The sequence below is a fragment of the Ambystoma mexicanum genome, chromosome 8 (genome assembly GCF_040938575.1).
Source record: "Ambystoma mexicanum isolate Mex_15411 chromosome 8, UKY_AmexF1_1, whole genome shotgun sequence".
Classification (NCBI taxonomy): domain Eukaryota; kingdom Metazoa; phylum Chordata; class Amphibia; order Caudata; family Ambystomatidae; genus Ambystoma; species Ambystoma mexicanum.
In genome coordinates, this window is record NC_090929.1 from 1,017,628,445 (window position 1) to 1,017,648,919 (window position 20,475).

The 20,475-nt window shown below is 47.5% G+C and overlaps 1 protein-coding gene across 1 annotated transcript in view; it reads right to left on the reverse strand.

Annotated features, from left to right (window-relative positions):
* LOC138472665 (inhibitor of nuclear factor kappa-B kinase subunit alpha-like) overlaps positions 1-20,475 on the reverse strand; it is a 1,781,717-nt gene that overhangs the window by 996,360 nt on the left and 764,882 nt on the right. The window contains exon 6 of the mRNA XM_069610956.1: positions 4,859-4,948. Within this exon, the coding sequence (XP_069467057.1) occupies positions 4,859-4,948 (90 nt within the window). The remainder of the gene's footprint in view (positions 1-4,858; positions 4,949-20,475) is intronic.

Below are 20,475 nucleotides of genomic sequence, written 5' to 3' on the forward strand. Positions count from 1 at the left end.
TCAGGAAAGCTGAAAAACTCGTGAGTATAGCTCTTTTCCAAGTGTGGTTTATGCGATACAGTCACCCAGGGTGAATCAAATGTGAGAGCGTCGGCACAGCTATTTATTGTATATACATAAAATGGTTGGATATGTTTTAAGAGGTATGTGGTCCTGTTGCCAAAAGTAGCTCCCCTTGCCCTAGGAGCCAAAAGCAACAGCAGTACACTGTTTCTTGATTAGTTAACCAAGAAGATGACCAAGAAAGTTGCCAAAGGATCCATTGCGAGATCCGACGCTCTCTAGGATCCAAGGTTCTAGCAATGAATCATTATGCAACATTTTGTTGAAATGTTATGGGGAGTGTTGGTGAATATACACATATGCAGCAATTAGAATAGGTAGACATGGACAGGTAGATTTTGGTCCCTGAAGATGGACTGTAGTCCAACATGCACTGGACCGGACTGTTTACCTTTGTCTCTGGAATAAATCCATAAATGTTTACTATTACGGGAATTGATTTACTACATATCAATACTTTGAGTTCTAATCTAGCTTGACTAAATAACACTTCCGAATTACAAGAAATCCAACTGAATGTTGTGTCTGACACATGGGGTCCTTGCAATCCTCTCAGTTAACTAATCAAGAAGCAGTGTAATCCAATCACCCAGGGGCCACCACCGATTATTGAAGTAACCACCCGAGGTAAGCCAGAATCACTGTGGCCACTCACCCCTGCCATTGGTTCAGCAGCAGAAGGTCCAGGTATTGCAGGTGCACTAGTTGAAGTAGGTTTCAGATTTCACTCCTACTAAATCTCTGGAGCAGATGCAGTTCCAGATGACACCCCCCCCCCCCTCGAAAGGTGCAAGGTAATGTTTCTAATTTCAATTCAACAAAATTGTGCAAAAACCTAAACATAACTACAACAAAACAATCCTTGTGTCCAGGGGTTGGATCCCTTCCCCTGAATGATTTTAAAGAGAATTGTTAAAAAATGTTCTGCTTCAATGATTGTCTATCAAAGGCAATGAAAACGTCTCTCTCGCTTAATACTTTCCCCAGGGTGGCAAAACAACGGTCTTTCCAACAACACTGGTTGGAATATAGCAAAAGAAAGTCATAATTTTCAGGATGGTTTCAACAAATGTCTTCTCTCCAATATTGGTTGAAGTATGGCAAAGGGAAGTCAGGTTGACCAAAAGGTTCAATTTGAACCACAATTGATATGGCAATGTTTCTCTTTAACATCAGTTCAAGAAGGGTTTCGTGGTATACTCTCCGGTCAGGGCATTTCTCAATTGAATGTCCAGCTATCCTGGTTTACTCCCCTGCCAAGAATAGCTCCTCTTTGGCTCATGCAGATCCCCTGGTGTACAGCCAGGTAGCTCTTCCCAAAAGGATCACTACCCGATGTGTAATCTGTCATCAGGTCTTTCTCTAATGTTCACAATCCTCTTAGGTATAACCAAATTGCACTTCTTCAATAGTAAAACTTTGTTGACTTCAGTTATCACTTGTTTTAATTTCCCCTATATTATCATCCCATATATGAGGGTTTGGCTCAAGCTCTGACTGTCAGCCATTCTCTTAATATAGGAGAATTGTACAACTTTTGCATTTTTGTTCCTTCTGTAATGTCTTGACTTATGGCAATGCCAGTTCCAGGTTCCCCCCAGTTGACGCCTCATAGCAGGAGAATTGCACCATATTTGCCTTTGCTTTTCAATTCGATTTGGTTATTAAAAAAATGCTTTACAAATGTTCATTAACGTATTAGCACGTCCCAGGGCACCCTACTCTTTTAGGTTGACTCACCGGTATAACGTGCAGCTGAGGCGAGGCGTTTTCGTTGAGCAAGCTTCCCCTTCTTGGCAGAGTTTCTTTTAGTCCCGGCGTCAGCTTTTTATTGCTTCAGCGATGGAACCATTGCCGCTTTGCAGGACCGCATCTCCTCTGATCCTGCAGTGTACATTTCACCTTCAGCGGTCCTTTCAGGGCATCCGCTATGACTTCACCAGGTCCTGAACACCTCCAGTCTGCTAACAGCAAATGTTTCTTGCTCGTCCCAAGGATGTTCTCCGTGAGTCTGCCTCTGACTCTGGACTCGCTCTCTGCAACCTTTCTCCTTCACCGGTCCGATACTTGCAGGTGATTTCCAAGTTGCAATGTCCCGTGCAGCCGACTTTGATCATGACAACTAGACTGCAGCTTGTACTTGGTGTCACATACCCTCCACATTGACTCCTGGCTCCTCTTCATCGTCTCAGTACTTCAGACTTTCTGGGACATGAAGTCCAAGGAAGTTTTAGATGATTTGAGTTCCACTGTCAGAGTTTTATTTAAATAATCACCATAAACATTAGATGTTAGATCTGTTCTAGATTTATCATGCACACATGAAGAATGAATAGAGTTTTGTCTGAAAAAGGTAGGTGTCAGGTTTTTATAATTAAATGGTTCTGAATAAAGACAACAAGCCATCAAAAACTCTGGGATTAAGAGATCTTCCTAGCGAGAAAGAGAAGAATACTGCTTCTCTCATGCTGTAGTCACTAGTCGCCCGGGATCGCCATCTCATCCCATGTGATCCACCGTCAGAATACCACTCCCACAGTCTGGATCAGGATCCGGTAGTGGCTTACTTCCCCTGGCCACATGGGAGGAGACTTTAGGCTGGGGATCAGTGGAAATGACTCTGCAGGATTCATCACAGGGCACTGAGCCAATGCAGATTGCTGCAGTTGGGTAGATGAAAAAGCATCCTGTGATATTACCGCAGCTATGTCTGTTTGGGGAACAGGGCATATCGCATCTTCACATCTGCGCTGACATGCAGCTTTCATGGCTCTGGCTTGTTTTCTATCCTGACTCCACACCATTACCAGCAGGGACACAAGGCGAATCGTCCAGCCCGACCAGTGGTCGAAGTGTATGAAAAGAAGTAGTGGAACTATGTTCCTTACTGGCTCACACTGCTCCCCACAAACTCCACTGATGCACCCCCTCCCATGCAAAATACAAACCCCAAAACACATGCGCTTGATGTTTAAGGGAACATCCAGTGCAGTGCACTGAAAGTGCAAGTTTCAATATGTTCCTACACCTTTATTTTAAAACAAAACCGTTACGGAACGGTTTCTTTTTAAAATAAAAAGTATAGGAACGGTAAGCTGTCCAGTCAAATGGTCGAATATATTTGATCGAATGACAAATTGGTCGAATCAATTTGGTCGAAAAAAAAAGGTCGAATTTTTTTTTTAAAAGTATATATTTTTTTTGCTCTAGTATAGGTAAAAAAAGGTAAAAAAAAGGTGTTTTAACACCAAAAACGGGTGTTGGGGTGGACCCCCCCCCAAAAAAAAAAAAAAAAAAAATTCGACCATTTTTTCGACCATATTGTAATTCGATCAAATGCATTCGACCAAATGTCTGGTAACCGAACAGTAAAACCCATTTAAAAGAGGTATAGGAGCACCGCTCCCTACCGCTCCCGCCCACCTCGACCACTGAGCCCGACAACAGTAATTGAAGAACTCTGCCTAAAAATAAGTCTCTAGAGCCCCTTTTGCCATTAGAAAACTCACTAAGCCCACAGAATAGAAAGCCATGTCATTCCCCACTCTGCTCCAGTCCGTCTTACATGGACCAGTATTTTCTCTCTTAATTTTTCACAGTCATCTGCAAATACATCACCATCAAAAGTGTGAAGTTCTCTTTGTTTCAGGTGCCAAGTCAAGGCATAAAATAAGCAGTGTCACATAGCAATTTGCTATGCAATTCTGTAGATTTGCTAATTAAACAGACACTTGTGTATCACAGCTTTCTATTTAAATGACCCTGTTCCGTGAAAGCACAGTTCACCGTGCGTTTCCCTCAGGGGTCTCTGCGCCCTCTTTTCCCTGTTCACTGCAAGTTCAAAGGTGCTAATGGAGAGAGAGAGTGTAACAGTAATAATCTCCACTCTTAAAAGTGCCAAAATCTCGAGTGGCGGCCGGGGTTCTGGGATGGCAAGGAGTGAGAACTGAGTGCTCCCCCTATGTGGCAATAAATATCTCCCCGAAATTCATAAGCTGAGTTTTGCTAGGAGATGGACACAAACGCATTTGTTTGCTGAACAATGTATTTTTGAGAAACGCTTTATGACCTTTGAACTGCTCCAACCACTGTTTTCATTATCAACATATGATTGTTTCTTGTACGCACAGTTCAAACATGCTATGGTCCTGCAATTCCAGGGGTGGTTATGATTTCCCGGCACAGTCCCCAATCGATGCCAACATCAAAATGAGCTTATCCCTAAGAGGGATATTGCGTCACTCTAACAGGTTATCCTCCACTTTCAGTCGCGATCCATCTAAAAACTTAAGCAGAAATGGGAAGTAGATGCGGGTGCACTGGAACTGGAAGATTTCCAGGAAGCCTTGATCTCCCTGCATGAGATGGCCATCCCAGCTCGACTTTGGCTAGTCCAATTGAACATTCTTCACAGGGTTTACTATGCATGGGATTTCCTCTTTAAATGTTGCCTGCTCTGACTTTTTTTATCATATCGGTTTGTGTCCATTCATGCAGCTAACCTTTACATTTGACAGACACTCATCTCACTAATATCTCACTTCAGCAGTCCACAAAAATGCTGAATGTTTGCTTATTTTATGTCTTGGGTACAAATAATTTTTGGTGACATTTCAAATACTAGTACAAAATTGCTAATCATATACGTTTGTTTGCTAATAAAGAATTTAATTAGCAAACTCTGCTAATCAGTTTTTGAAAACGAATTTATGCCTTGCAAGTCCAAAGTTCCCCTTCAAAATGTTTGTTGGGAACAAGTAGAGACATTTTACATACTCAGAAGATGACAGCTTACCAAATACTGTAACGTTCCCACAAAGGAGGTGCACAGGCTGCCCTGGTCCAGGTCTTTGGCGTAGCCCAGGTCTATTATTTTATGAACAATCTGCAAACCAATAACACCAGGTTACTTGAGGATTTTAAAAAACATGGTAATTTGTGGGTAGATCTATTACAAGCAACTATGAAGTTCAGGAGAAATTATCTTTATAGAACACAAATTCTTCAGTGATTTGATCTAATTATTTATACAGCGCTCATACACAGGTGGAGTGCTTCAAAGTGCTTAAAAATGCGAAGGGAACAAGGGAATACAGTAATCATTCTTAGGCTTTGAAGTTTCCGAATGATCCAACAGAAAAACTAGCATACTAGGCCCGACAGCATTTCTCCTAGTGCAAGTGCATGAAGTGTTACAGTTGCGACCAAGCTAGGGAGGTGAGAAAAAAAGGGGGTGGGGTTGGACAGGACAGAAACTAATTAGTCCTAGTACATTTAGGTCATGGATGTGTACAGACGGAGGTGGGAGAAAGGTGGAGTGGGGGGAACAAACTAGTCCAGTCCAAAAGGGCCCTGGGTTAAGTGCAGAGAGGTTGCCCCGCAGTACATTACTGTACTTTCAGCGTAAACTGAAAGTACAGTAATGCTGAACATAGTGCAGCAGCCCGGAGGCAAGTGAAAAAGACTAGCATGGGAGCCTTGCGCCTATAAGGCTCAGGAGGTGAACCAAGAAACCAGTCAGCAAAAACTGTACAGAGTTAGGGACGATAAGGAGGGTGGAGAGAAAAAGAACAGTATTAGCAGAGGAGAGGGAGAGAGGAGAAGAGAAGAGGAGAGGAAGGTCTTTCCAGAACTTAAAGTGCTCCGACTCAAGACGGAGAGAGGCAGGGAGGCTGTTCCAGAGGGAGGCACCTGCATAGGATAAAGATCTACCCCCAAATCGCTGTTTGTGAAAGTGACTCAACCGTAGAGAGTTGGAGGGCGAGCAGAGGACTCTAGAGGGAGAGTATTTAGGAAGAGAGCATGGAAGATAGTGCGGCCCTCAGACCCAGAAAGTGTTGTGGATTATGCAGGGGGCCTTGAACTTGATCTTTTCAGCCACGGGGAGCCAGTGGAAGGATTTCAGCGCTGGAGAGATGCAGTCCCTGGGCTTGAGGCCAAGGATAAGTCTCACGGTTCTGTTCTGGAAGAGTTTAGAGGACAGAGAGTAGAAGTAGGAAGATTGTGAAAGAGGCTGTTGCAGTAGTCCAGTCTTGAGAGAACAAGGGCTCTCGAGGTGGTGAGCCTCTGGGGGAAAGTGAGAAAAGGTAGAATACCTCTGAGGAGGTGCAATTTGTAGTGGGACTTTTTATGTCTCAGATGTGAGAAGAGAAGGAGAGAGTGGAGTCGAAGTAGAACCCTAGATTTTTTGCCTCATTGATAGGGAGGGCGCAGGGCCAAGGGAGGCCGGCCAGTGAGAAAGCGGGAGAAGGGGTCCCAATGAGTACGATCTCTGTCTTACTGGCATGCAGGCAGAGATCGTTAGCAGCACACCAAGACTGAATTGCGGATAGACAGTCTGGGATAAGCGAGGAGGAAGAGGTGGAGGAGGAAGAGGTGGAGGCTCAGGGCAGCCTGAAAGAGAGTTGTGTGTCATCCACATAAGACTGAAAGTTAGAGGTAAAGGTAGAGTTCCCGTGGGCCAAGGGGGCCATGTAGATATTGAAGAACCAGGGGGATAGGTTAGATCCCTGGGGGACACCACAAGTAGAGAGAGTGACAGAGGAGAGAAAGGACCCAATTTAAACCTGAGGGGGCCGGTCAGAGAAAGGCGGTGAGCCACGCCATGGCCTGATCTGTGATGCCCAGGGTATCACAGAGACGGGTGATCAGGATGTTGTGGTTTACCGTATCTAAAGCAGAAGAGAGGTCGAGAAGAATGAGAACAGAGGTAGAGTTAGAGTCGAGGTTTGAGAGCAGGTCTTCACTGGTGTTCAGAAGAGCATTTTTCGTGCCTCTGGATGCTCTAAAGCCAGACTGAAGGTCATGGAGAGAACCAACAGATTCAGTGTGGAGGATAAGTTGAGTGATAGCCACCTTCTCCAACAGTTTTCCCAGGAAAGGGGCATATGATGATACAATATGGCATTTGTAACATGCCTATACACAAGTGTTTCAAGGCGCGATGGAGATCAGGTGATAGTATGCCGGACTTGATGGTTCGGCTGAGGGTTTTTTGAGCAGATGGTGCACAAGCGAGTGCTTGAGAGGAGAGAGGAAACACCAGGTCGGCCAAGGCTGGAGCGAGAGTGTCAATATTGTCCTTGATAGTTTTGGAGGGGCAGGGGTCCATCTGTTTGGAAGAGGCTTTTATAGACTGGACTGGTCTAGAGACCTCATCAGGTGTGACAGGGGAGAGGGAGGAACGAAAAGGGGAAGGTGGGGGGGCCTTGGGATGTTGGTACAGGAGGGGGAGCAGCAGAGAGAGGGACAGGATGTCCTGTGTTTTGGTGGTGAAATGAGCAGACAGGGCCGAGCAAAGGGCCAGGGTGGGTTCAGTAGAGGATGCAGCTGCACTAGGGTTTACCAGTTCCCTTGCAGACTTTGAAAAGTTTGGCCGTGTTGTTAGATGCCACTGAGATGCAGGCTTGAATGTACACTTTTCTTGGAGCGGATGTAGTCTGTATAGCCTTTGAAGAAGGAAGCAGGCCAGTTTGTCAGAGGGTTGACCTGAAGATCTCCGTTTCCATTCCGCTGCTCTGCACTTGCTTTTAAGGGCAGCCAGATCAGAGTCATACCAAGAGTTGCACTTTTTGGCAGGCTTCAGTCGGACCCTCATGACAGGGGCAAGAATGTCAAGACTGTTGGACCTGGAACAGCGGAAGTTATAGACGGCTGTATCAGGGGGAGAAAGCCACAGAGTAAAAGGAGGAGAGTAGGTGGAGGCAAAGGCAGCCACTGACACCGTTTTTATCGGTTGGATGACCTTGAAGGCAGGAGGTGGTGTAGGGTGTGCCATTGCTAAAGAAAAGAGCTTCAAGTGAGAAGAGAGAAGAGAAGGATCAGTCCATGAGAGTGAGGTAGTGAAAGGAATAGAGAGTGGGATGTCTATGGATACGAGAGCATCCAAGGTGTGGCCAGCAGTGTGCATTGGACCAGGGGGTAGAATGGAAAGGGAAAGTGAATCACAAAGGTTGCGGAAAGGGAATGAAGAGTCCGGAGAGCCAAGATGGAGGTTAAGATCCCCCAGCAGGAGGAGTTGGGAAGAGGAGGAGAGGGGAGAAGAGGCCAGGTCAGCCCATTCCGCGAGGAAGAGGTTGGACTGGCCTGGCGGCCGATAGAATGTGGTCAGAGTAAGAGGCGAGAGAGGGAGAGCCTGCAAACCAGGCATTCAAAGGAGGAGTAGACCTGAGTGGGAATAATGGAAACAAGGATCCACTCAGGAAAGATCAAGGCTATTCCACCTCCTAGCCTGTTGGGCCTGGGTACAGAGAGGATCTTGTAGTCTTCAGGGAGTAGTCTTTAAAAACCACGACAGAGCTGTCCTTAAACCATGTCTCAGTAAGAGCAAGAACATCAAGATCCAGGAGTTTAAGGAGGTGGCAGATGTCAGAGGAGTGCTTGACAGCAGAGTAAGAATTTAGTGTGGCAACATGGAGCAGGTTGCTACTTTTGAAGGACTTACGTGGGTGGGTGCAGGGGACAGAGATCCCCCCTGTAAGCAGCAAGAGTGCCTGAGAGAAAGAGGTGGGAGGAGGCAAGGATGACAAGGGTGTCAGTGGGGAGGGTGCAGTCAAGGGAGTCCGGATAGTGGGAGATGGCAAGGGAGCAAGTGTGGGTGGGGCCATAAGAGCTCCAGATGCGGCAGTAGTGGGTGGCCAGTGCAGCAGGGTGGAAGAGGCTGACGAGGTTGTCAATGTAGTGCGAGCAGTCAAGGCAGCCTGTAGCAGTTGAAAGCGATTAGGGGGGAGTTGTGAGGGAGGTGGTGAGGTTGGTAGCAGGCAAGTTAGCCAAGATGGGCATAGTTGGCAAGGTATCCTGGGCGGCCGTAGAAGCAGATGGCAAGGGAGCTTGTGAGGAGGAAATAGGCCGCTTCCTCGCCTTATCAACTTTCCTATCAAAAAGTAAGAGGTTGGGTTGAGGCCCTTGTTCCAGGATGGTACCATTTCGATGGCCGTTTATGATGGCCCCTGAGGTGGAAGAGGAGGCAAGAAAGGACTCCTAGCTGGTGTTACCATTTATGTGTGAGGAAGAGTAAGGAGAGAGCAGAGTGGCCATATGGAGAGTCCATAGGTCGGGAGAAGGAATGACAAAGAGGATGTTGGTGAGAGTCTCTCTCTGGCAGAAGCACTGACGTAGGCGTCAGCGACAGAAAGGCCTGGGTTGGAGGCCAGTATCTCCTTCTCGAGTTTCTTCCTGCCAGATGTACTTAGTGAGAGGTGAAGGATAGAAGAAGCAGTTAGAGAAGATGGGGGAGATAGAAAGCACCATAGTGGAGGGGAACAGAGTGTGGTACACATAACCAGACAGAGCAGTTGAGGTAACAATGGGAAATGAAGAGGGTGAGGGAACAGATAACGGACCAGAACAGAGGGCAGAGGGAGTAACCAGTCAGCACATTCCCATGAAAAGCAGAATGTGCACACAACTAAAAACGATTTTAGAAACAGCAGCAAAACCAATGCAGGATGTGCACACAGCTAAATTCAATTTTAGGAACAGCAGCAAAACCAATGCAGGATGTGAACACAGCTAAATTCAGATTTTTAAACAAGCATCAAAACCAATGCAGGATGTGAACACAGCTAAATTCGATTTTAGAATCAGCAGCAAAACCAATGCAGGGTGTGAACACAGGTAAATTCGATTTTAGAAACAGTAGCAAAACCAATGCAGGATGTGAATACAGCTAAATCCGATTTTTTAAAGCAGGCATCAAAAACATGTAGGATGTGCACACAGCTAATTTCGATTTTAACAGCTGTAGAAACCAATGCAGAATGTGAACATAGCTAAAATCGATTTTTTTTTATTATTTGGTCAACGGGTACAGCTGCACAACAGTACAGGGGTGTAGGCAGTGGAAGTGTAAGCCAAGGAAGGAAGAAAGGTTTTATGTTCTGGTGCTTTGTAAAAGAGGTGCCTTCCGAGATAGATTATTGAGTTGACAGGAGTGGCACATGCACAGAGTCCTGAGGAAGCTGCAGGCAATAGAGCAAAAGTGAACACTCACGTGATAGCTGAGGGGGGCACTTATTTAATAAATTGACATATCCACTTTTTTTTTTAAACATCTCTATTGATTTTACAACATGAATATATATACAAAAATAAAAATAAACGAACAACAACAATTCCCCAACCCCCTGCCTCCTGCCTCCCTCCGCCGGGTGATTTTCCCCTTCTTTCCAGGGCCGCTCCAGCTTAGGCGAGATCGTTGGACTTACTGCAGGTCCAGAATCCTGAGACGTTGGGGGCACCAGATTACCCTATAGTCTTCTCTTAGGGAGGCCAGCGTCGCTTCCCAATCCACAGCAAATTTCGACAGCTCCCCGTTTATAGCATAGGTCGCCCACTCTAGAGCCACCGTGCCCCATAGCTTCCGAAGCCAATCTTGAAAAGACGGTACATTAGCACTCCTCCATCGCTGGGCAATTATTGTCATAGCCGCAAGCATCAATATCACTCTTGCTCTTTCTCTGCTGCGGGGTTCTCCTGCTGCCCCGCCAACCTGCAGGCCCAGTAGCACCTGTTCCCGAGGTCTGCTCCCCCCTTCCCCAAACGCCTGGTCTTGCCCCCTCTCCACTTCCTCCCAGAATGGAACGATTTTCGGGCACCGCCACCGGATATGCTCAGCTGTTCCCTCATGCCCACAACCTCTCCAGAACTCCCCCGATATCTCTGGGTACATCCTGTGCAGAGTAGCCAGCGTGTAATGCCACCCATATATTACTTTGTACCAGGCTTCCTGTGTCTGTGAGGCTCTAGCTAGCTTAGGGATTCTCCTCCACAAATTTGACCAAACCTCCGTTATCAGACCTTTCCCTATTACCCGCTCCCACCATATCTTGAAGGGCCAGCATTTGCAGGGGGTAGACTCCTCAAGGATCTTATAAAGGTTAGAGATTAGCCCCATGGCTCCATCGTTCGTAAGTAGAAATTTCTCGAAGGATGTGACCTCCCTGATAGCCGCTCGTTTATTTGGCGGGTGTAGCAGCCGGTGGCGTAACGGGGCATACCTCAGCCTTTCCCCTTCCCCAATCCCAAAGGCCTCTTTGCACTCTCTAAATGACAGGATCTCACCCTTCTGGAACATGTCCCAGATTCTCTTACAGCCCTCCTCCTCCAATTTTATGAACGCTCCCATCTCGGTTCTGGGGGTGAATTCAGCATTGTTAAATATCGGTGTAAAGTGGGACGGGAAGGATGCAATTTCCCCTCTTCTTGGCCAGTCTGTCCCAGTTATTCGCCATTAAACTAGTGATGGAGCTTTCATACATGCGTTTAAGCATGTGGGTCCTTCCGCAGCCATAATACCTTCCCTAGGTTGGGTTTAATCACCGCCCTGCCCATCCCAACCAATAAATGTCCCTCGCCCTCCCGCAACCACTCCCTAATAACCCGTAACGGGGTTGCGTCATAATATTGTTTGAAGTTTGGAAGGGCCAGCCCCCCTCCCTCCTGGGAGTCTAACAGACGCCTATTGAGTCTAGCCCTATTTCCTTCCCATATGAACTCCTTCGTCAGGGACTGGAGCTCCCTGAAGAATTTCTCCGGGACCGCCTACGGGATGGCCTGGAAAAAGTAGAGCAAACGTGGCAATGTGATCATTTTAATTGTGGCTATGCAACCCAACCAGGATATGCGCGGAGACCGCCATTTACGAAGGTCCTTTTTGATCCCCCTCCAAAAGGGGGAGATAGTTTGCTGCGTACCAACCCTTGAGTGTTGGGGTGATCCGAACTCCGAGGTATTTAATTCCTCGGGGGACCAAACAAATGGGGTCTCATTTTTAAGCCTGGTGCTTACCTCCCTGCCCAGGGATAGGCACATCAATTCTAACTTTCCCATGTTGATGCGTAGACCTGAAGCCTCGCCAAAACCCTCAAAGATCTCCTTGCTGGCACCGATGGATTCTACGGGGTTAATTACGGAGAGCAGCACATCATCGGCAAAAGCCGTGATCTTATGTTGCTTTCACCTTATCCGCATCCCGTATTGATTGCAGGAGCGGCTCTAAATATATAGCGTAGAGCAGCGGGGAAAGGGGACGGCCTTGTTTTGTGCCCCTTCTCAGCCTAAAGGAGCGTGAGAGTTCCCATTTACCAAAATCCACGTTTTCGGATTACTATTAGCCCTTACCATTTTTAAGACGTTGCCTCCCAACCCCATCCCCTCCATGGTGCGAAACAGATAAGAGCACTCCACGCGGTCAAAAGCCTTCTCGGCATCTAAAGAAAGAAGAGCCGCAGGAGTGTTCGTTTTCTGCATTTTTTCCACCAAGTGGGCTACTCGCCTTATGGTCTGCCTACCCCTGATGAACCCGGACTGGTCTTGGTGGATTAAATCTGGAAGCAGTCCCTCTAGTCTGTTGGCCAATATCTTTGTATACATTTTAGCATCTATATTGATCAATGCAATTGGCCTGTATGATGTCCGTTCCATTGGATCCTTAGGGGGTTTTAGGATCAGGGTCATCTTGGCCTCCTCCATGGAGGAGGTTATACGTCCTGTAGATTTAAACATATTATATAGATGGGTTAAGTGCGGTATTAGAAAAGCTGCAAATGTTTTGTAAAATGCCACTGTATACCCATCGGTGCCCGGGGATTTTCCCGAAGGGAGACTTGATATCACTCGTCTCGCCTCTTCCTCCGTAATCTCTTGGCTTAACACTTCTTGAGATTTCACACTAATTCTGCGTAAGTTAACTTTCCCAAGAAACTCCTCTTGGGATTGTGCCGTAGGGTGCTGTGATGTGTAAAGCTTCTCATAAAAAGCTAATAGGTGTTCCTGGATATCCTCATTGCACGTTATCCTTTCTCCTGCCTCTGACATAAGAGTCCCCATCACGTTTTTCGCTGATTCCCCTCTCAGTAGGCAAGCCAGGAGGGAGTCCGCCTTGTTTGCCTTTGCATAAAATTTTTGTCGTACTGACAGTAAGGCCCCTTCCGCTTTCTTAGTTCGGAGGATTCAGAGCTGCCCCTCAGCTCTCTTGTACTCCCTCAAGGCGACTCTATTCGGCGTCATCTCTGCTCTTTGTCAAGTGATTTCTACCTCCCCCTCTAACTGCCTCTCCAGCTCTCCCATTTGCCTATCCAGGTGGGCTTGGCCGCTATGAGCTCACCTCTAATTGTGGCTTTAAACGCATCCCATCTTCTATTCTCAGATGTATCGCTCCTCTTATTATCTTCCATGAATTTATTCATTTTCCCTTCGATTTCCTCCCTGAGCACCGGGTCTCTCATGAGAGCAGCCGGGTACTTCCAACTCCATACCCCCCCTCCTATTCTCCCCTAGCTCTAAATGCATGGTGATAACTTTATGATCTGCTATGCCAAGGGGGCCTACCTTTATCTCCTTTGCCCGTCCCAAGAGGTTCGCCAACACCCAAATATAATCTATCCTAGATTGAGTACTATGCACACTAGAAAGGAACGTATAACCCTCCTTGCCCCCCCCCTTAATTTGCGCCACACGTTCTTCAGGCCTAACCCCACCATTCTTTCCCGCAGAGACTGCTCTCTCCGAACCCGTTGTCCTCTCCCCGGATCTGTCCCGGGCCCCGTCCCAGGCTAAATTAAAATCTTCCCATTAGAACCATGGGGCCATTGCCGTTTCGCCTAAAATTTCAACAAATTGTCTCAAGAAAGCTTCCTGTCCTGCATTTGGGGCATTTATAACCGCAATTGTATATACAGTGTCCAGACACGTGCCACGCACTATAAAGGTATCTGCACCCCCTTGTCCCGGACTGTACACTCTTCCCTGAAGTGCACTGAGTTTTTAAAAGCCAAGGCCACTCCTGCTGTTTTCGTGGTCGCTGAGGCCTGAAAGATTTGATCAAAGCCCCTAAGCCTTAACCTCTTTTGGTCTTTGGACAGTAAATGTGTTTCCTCCAAGCCCAATGTATCCAGCCCCTCCTTCCTCATGAACCTCTCCAGTTTTTTCCTACTTAGGGGAGAGTTGAGCCCCCTCACATTATGGATTATCCACTTGAATTACTTGGTTTACTCCTAAACCCAGTGTAATCACCCCTTCCAAGGACTACTTCTCTTGGGGCATCTCCTCTTTTGGTCCGCCACCCACCACTCCCCTTTAAAACCTCCGCCCTGTCCCCTCTCCCTCTTGAACCATGTTGCCACCCTTCTCGAACCCTGAAAAGTATAGCTTATGCCCCCCCCTTTCCCACAACTCCCCCCTTCACCCAACTGGGGTTTCCCCTCTGCCCTCCTCTCCTCTTGGGACAATTCTTCCCTTACCAAACCCAGGAGGTTTACTCCTTGTTGCCCCATGCACTTATGATCACTTCTGAGTCCAACAGCCCTTGAAATCAGTACCTTATCCTCAGGGTTTCGACCCTGTGGCTGTAGCCCCCACTCCTTCATGTATTTCTCTGCCCTCACCCCTCTCAAGGGGGCCTCTCGGGACAGGTCTTCTCCTCCTTTTCTCTCCTGCCATTGGCCATTCCCAAGCCCTGGGTCTCTGGCGTTGATCTGCCCCTGGTAATCTCTCCAACCCCCCCCCCGGCTCCTCCTGATCCAGTTCCAATTGCAGAAGGTTCACCCCTTCTTGCAGAGAAGTTATCCTCTTTTGTACTCCCTGCCAGTCAAAAAGGAGGCCGGAGGGGAAGGTCCATTTATACTTGGTCCCCTTAGCTCTGAGGAATGTCAGGACAGGGTTCATTTGTCTTCTCTTCACCAGGGTGCGGTTTGCCAGATCTTGATACAATTCTATTCTGTGGCCGCCATGACTTAGAGGTTCTTTCTGCCTGGCTGCTCTCAAGACTGCCTCCTTCTGTGCATATCTGGCAAAGGCAGCTAGTACGTCCCTTGGTCTAGCATTTGCCCCCTTGCTGATACGACCCACCCTGTGGACTCTATCCAACTCGACAGATTCCGGTGGGGGATTCGTCTAGTAGCCCCGCAAAGATGTTTTGTAACGTGCCCTTCAGGTCCCTGCCCTGAAATGCCTCCGGCAGTCATTTCATCCAAATGTTGACTCTTCGGTACTAGTTCTCAAAGTCCTCCTACCTTAGTTCCAAATTCCTTGTTGCTGTGTCCAGTCTTTCAATCGCCTCACTATTCTCTGTGACCTCCTTGCCCACTTCCTGCAGGCCCTTTTCTAGAATGTCCGTCCTCTCTCCTAACTGGCCCACCTCCTGCGTCATCTCAGCTATAGCCTGGCTAATGTCCGATCTGAGCAACTGGATTTGATCTTGAAATGTCTTGGCCAAATTGTTCTGCAGTGTTAGCATCTCTCCATGGATGTCCCGACGCAACATCAGGGCCGATGGGGTGTTCTCTGTCTGGGGGCTCAGACTCCGACCTTTCTCGTGAGCGTTTGCCTGCTCATCACTCTCCTCTCTATGCTGCCACAAAGTTGGGAGGGTACCCGGGATCTCTGTTTGTGATAGACCGGCCTTAGTCTGCCTACCTTTATTCTTCGAGGAAATTTTCAAGTGGGGGATATAGAACTATCAATCCCCTGCCCCTGTAGAAGCTCATAGCCAACTGAGTCCGCTGTGGCCCCGGATTTGTAACTCCCTTCTTCCGGTCGCTCTCCCTGTCGGGGGCCTGATCGATGATTCCTCTTACAAACACCTCCACTCCACTCTTCCTCTTCTCTTGCAGTCACACTCCTCCCGAATCCGATCCTTCTTGTGTGACGTGGGATCGTTGTAAGTATCTCACACCTGGTCAGCGAGGTGCAGGGGGCGCCAGGTGCTGCTGCTGCTACCACTCCTTTGATATCGCACCCCCTCCGGGCTCGTTCTGTCCTCACCTCCCCTGGGGCCGATTCGGCGTCTTCAGACCCGTCCCCCGCGGCCCTCAGTGTTTCGCCGCTGCTCAACCTGATCCGGTCCAATTTTGGGGGGCCCACTCTTAGTTCTTTTACTCCCTCTTCCGCGGGGAACCGGCGTTAGGTGTCAGATGGGGGGCTCAGCACCAAACTCCGTCTTTGTGCCCCCCCGTCCCGTCAGCTGTCGTTCCCACCTCTGAGCGCAGGCGGGTCCCATGCCCCCGTTCCGGAGATCCTTCATCTTGTGACCGCTATCCAACTTCTGCTTGGCCTCGCCCGACGCAACTCCACTCTTCCTGACAGCTCTCGGGGGAGAGGCTTGCTGGCCCGCCTCCCTCACGGTTGGTCTCCGGCGCCTCTCTCGCACCCCACCGCAGCCTGCTGGATGTTCTCCTTGCAGTCGTGCTAGTCAGCGCGGCTCGCCCTAGCCACCTACTCCACCGAGCGCCCCTCGGGAGCCCGGGTGTCTTCTGTATCTGCGGCCACCGCATCTTGATCCTGCCGGCTGTCTCCTTCCGGAGCCACCGTTTCTCCCTCAGTGCTGCTGCTTTTTCCTTATTTGATTGCAAGTGGGTGGGGGGGCCACCTCAGCGGGTCTGCTTATCTCTTGGGTTGGCTCTGCTGACAGTTGAGGTGCCGTTGATGGGCCACTGCTCCTTCTACTCGAGCGGTCCATTTCCTCCGGTGCGCTCAGCCCAGCCATCCTTCCGGCTTGGAGGACGCTTCGCCTCTCTTGGCCGCCCGCATCTCAGACTAAGCTTTCTCCTTCGGCCGCAGGACGTCTCCGGAGCTTCTTGCCGTTGCAGCAAATTAAGCGGGATGGTTGGACCGTTTAAATTCACTGGTGGGCTCAGGAGCGCCGTCGACACGTCTATCTCGTGTCGGCGGCCATCTTGAAGTCGACATATCCACTTTGCATTTATGAGAACGATCATAGTACTTCTATCCCTCTACATTTCAGGATTTACTTGGAAATTATTGTTAAGCCATACAGAGATACTATACAACAAGGTTGGAGTCCAATTCAATAGGTTCATACATCTTCTGCTATACTTCTCTCTGCAAACACCATCAATGTCTTGCAAAGCTATTGCGTTGACGGGTGAGCAAGATTTCTCCAACTCAGGCATATGAGGTTTCCTCTGGCATATGAGGTTTAATTCTGAAAGAAGGTAGGAAGTTCGATAGATGGATTAATATGGAACTTTGAAATGAATTTAGGTGAAAACTCAGGGTATGGTCTAAGTACAACATCCTTGTGGATTAAAGGGTCTTGTACGGACAAAGCCTGCAGCTCACCAACTTGTTTTATGGAGGTGATGGCTACCAGGAATTGTCAAGTGTTTTAGGCTGGCATTGAGCATAGGTTCAAAGGGCGGACCCATAAGTTTGGAGAGCACCACATTAAGATCCAAACCTGGTGGAGGATTAGAAATGGGTGGGGATAGCCTCTTTACCCCTTCTTTGAAGGCCTTAATGACAGGAAGTTTCCACCTGGACACCTTGCTCTGTGAAGTGGCGTAGGTAGATAGAGCCACCAGATGTACATTGATTGAGTTATACTAGGCTGGTGTCTAGTAGGGAAAGCCATGCAGTGCAGAATGTTGGCTGGAGAACATTCAATTAGATTTATGGATTGTGACCTGCATCATATCACAGACCTTTTCCACTTGTTGAAGTAACAGTGTCTGGTGTTGGGTTTCTGTGCCTCTTTTAGGATATCCATACACTCATGTGGAAGATTTAAATGACTGAACTCTATGACTTCAGGAGTCAGGCTGCCAAGTTCATAGATTGACACTGAGGATGGAGAGATGCCCCCTTGTGTTGTGATAGCATGTTGTAGGCGCACAGGAGCTTGATCGGGTTGCACATCTGCAGTTTGAGCAGATGTGGAAACCAAGGTTGTCTCGTCGACATAGGAGCAACCAGGATTAGAGTAGCTTGTTCCCTGTGCATCTTGTGCACTATCCTGCTCAGGAGTGGTGGCGGAAGAAATACATAAGCACATTTCCCTGACCAGTTCATCCACAGGGCGTTACCCTTGGACCCTGGTTGGAGAAACCTGGATGCGAAGTCTGTGCATTGCGCGTTTAGGCCTGTGGCGAACAAGTCTAATGGGGGATGACCCCAATGGGAAAACATGCCATCTAGAATATCTCTGTTGAGTTGCCACTTGTATTCTTCTGGTAGTTGGTATTGTGATGCTGGAAATGCATCGGAGGGACAGGCCCACCGTATCCTTGTCCTTTACTGTTTTTATCGTGTGTTCTGTCGTGTTTTCCGAGCAGGAGTTCATGCGGGACTCCTGGCGGCGCAGCTCTCTCTTTTGGTTTGGTGTACAGACCCATGGGATACCCTTATGGCACCCCTGGGTGGGGGGGGGGGGGTAGAACCCTGTGCCCCTAGAGACATGGAGCTCTTGTGCCTCCTCACCTTCACTTAATCTAGCTATATCACCTGGCTATGTAATGCTGAGTAAAGATAGACCAGATGGTAGAGGGGGTGGGGGGGAGGAGGGGGAGTCACAATAATTCTCAGGGACTCGCTCACTATTTGGGAAACACTGGGTCTTTCACCTGAAGGTATTGAACTGATACACATGAAAATTGGAATGAACCCTGAATCTACGATAAACATTTTACTTTTATATCATCCACCATCCTCAAAGCTTCACTTGGCTGAGGTTTTGTCCTCCTACATCATACCTCTATTGAAGACAGCTACCAGATTCATAATCTTGGGTGACTTCAACTATTGGTTGGGAGTAGATACGGACCCCCATGCCACAGAAATGAAACAAACCCTAGATGACTTGGGTTTTTCCCCAACTTATGACAAAGCCAACCCATATATCCGGCCATACACTTGACTGGCTTGGAAGTCTAAATATAGATTGTAGCAATATTGCTGCTAGCCCTTGCCCATGGTCTGATCATTCATTTGTCCATTTCACCTTGCATGTGCCATTTCCAGTAAAATCCCCGATTAAGCCACCCAAAGTTGGGCTAAGTAACTTGAAACGTATTACGATACGTAACATTGATCCATTGCTTAATAATAATCTTCTCAATATTCACACAGAATGTTCCCCTCAGGTCATGGCAAATATTTTGTTAGATAATCTATCTCACATATCAGAGAAGCTAGCGTCGCTTAAGCTAAAAAAGATAAAATCTCCAGAACATAAAAGTAAGGCCTGGTTCTCACAGGAGCTACGGTTCAAAAAAAACGAAGTTAGTAAAGCATTCTTTGCTTGGAAAAAGGAATGCACTCCCACAAGTCTAGTAAGATATAAGAACCTAGTACATGATTATAAAAAGTTGATCCTCGATGCAAAGAGAGAATTCCATAATAACAGGATTAATACAGCTAAATCTAACACAAGGGACATTTTTAGGATTCTTAAAGAACAGGAAAACTCCCCAGCTCCCCTAGACAACTTAGCGAAAGATGTCGCTTCTTGGTGCCAATTAATACAAGATGGCTTATTCAATAATCTACACAATATTCGCATGACAATGTTAGAGAAAATAAAATCCTCTACTCCAGCATGTAAAGAAACCAACAGGAGTTTCAGTCACGACTCCTCAATACCTCAATTTGATTTTCATCCCATTCCGATGAGTGAGCTTCAAAAAATCATTTAACACATGAAACCCTCTCAATGCAGAGGAGATGCTTGCTCCTCGATGATCCTAAAGATATGTCCCCCATGGCTCCTTGAAGCATTATGTATATTCATAAACACTTCCTTAAAGGAAAACAGTGTCCCAGAGGAGATTAAATCCACTATGGTCACTCCCATTCTCAAAAAACCGTGCCTGCCAATGGACAACACGCTAACTTTCAACCTATATCTAATACTCCGTTCCTATTGAAAATCTTAGATAGGGTGGCATATGGCCAACTGGCAGAACACTTGGAGAAATACCCCATTCTCCACCCTAAGCAGTCAGGCTTTCGGAAAAAATTTGGGATGGAAACAGCACTTTTAGAGCTTAAAACTAAACTCTTGGGAGATATGGATAAAAAGGGTTTGTCATTATTAATCTCCTTAGATCAATCAGCAGCCTTTGATCTGATTGAACACTCTATTCTTATTCCCAAATTACAAGATGTGGCCAATCTCTCGGTCTCGGCAGCACAGTGGGTTCAGTCTTTTCTGGAGCATAGAAGCAGTAGAGTCTGCTCGGCTTCGGCAGAAGCCACTCCTATATCGGTGCTATCTGGAGTCCCCCAAGGGGCGAGCATGTCACCTTGTCTATACAACCTCTTTATGGCACCCTTCTTCTTCATGCTAGAAGAGGAGGGGGTCATTTTCTCAAATTATGCCGATGACACTCAATGTGTCATCTCATTAACAGGACACCACGAGAGGGACGAATTTGAGGTAAATAGAATGTTCACCTTAATTGAGCGGTGGATGTTGAAAAACATCCTTCCCCCGAACCGTAGCAAGACAGAGCTACTGATCGTTGGTAGTCCAAGGGCTCTAAAAAACTTGATATAGCTTACTGCTCCTTCAAACTAGGAGATGACATCTCTCCATTACTAAAACTAAAATCTTAGGAGTTACCCTGGATTCTACCGTAAGTATGAAGGCTCATGTTTCCACGGTTGTGGCGGGAG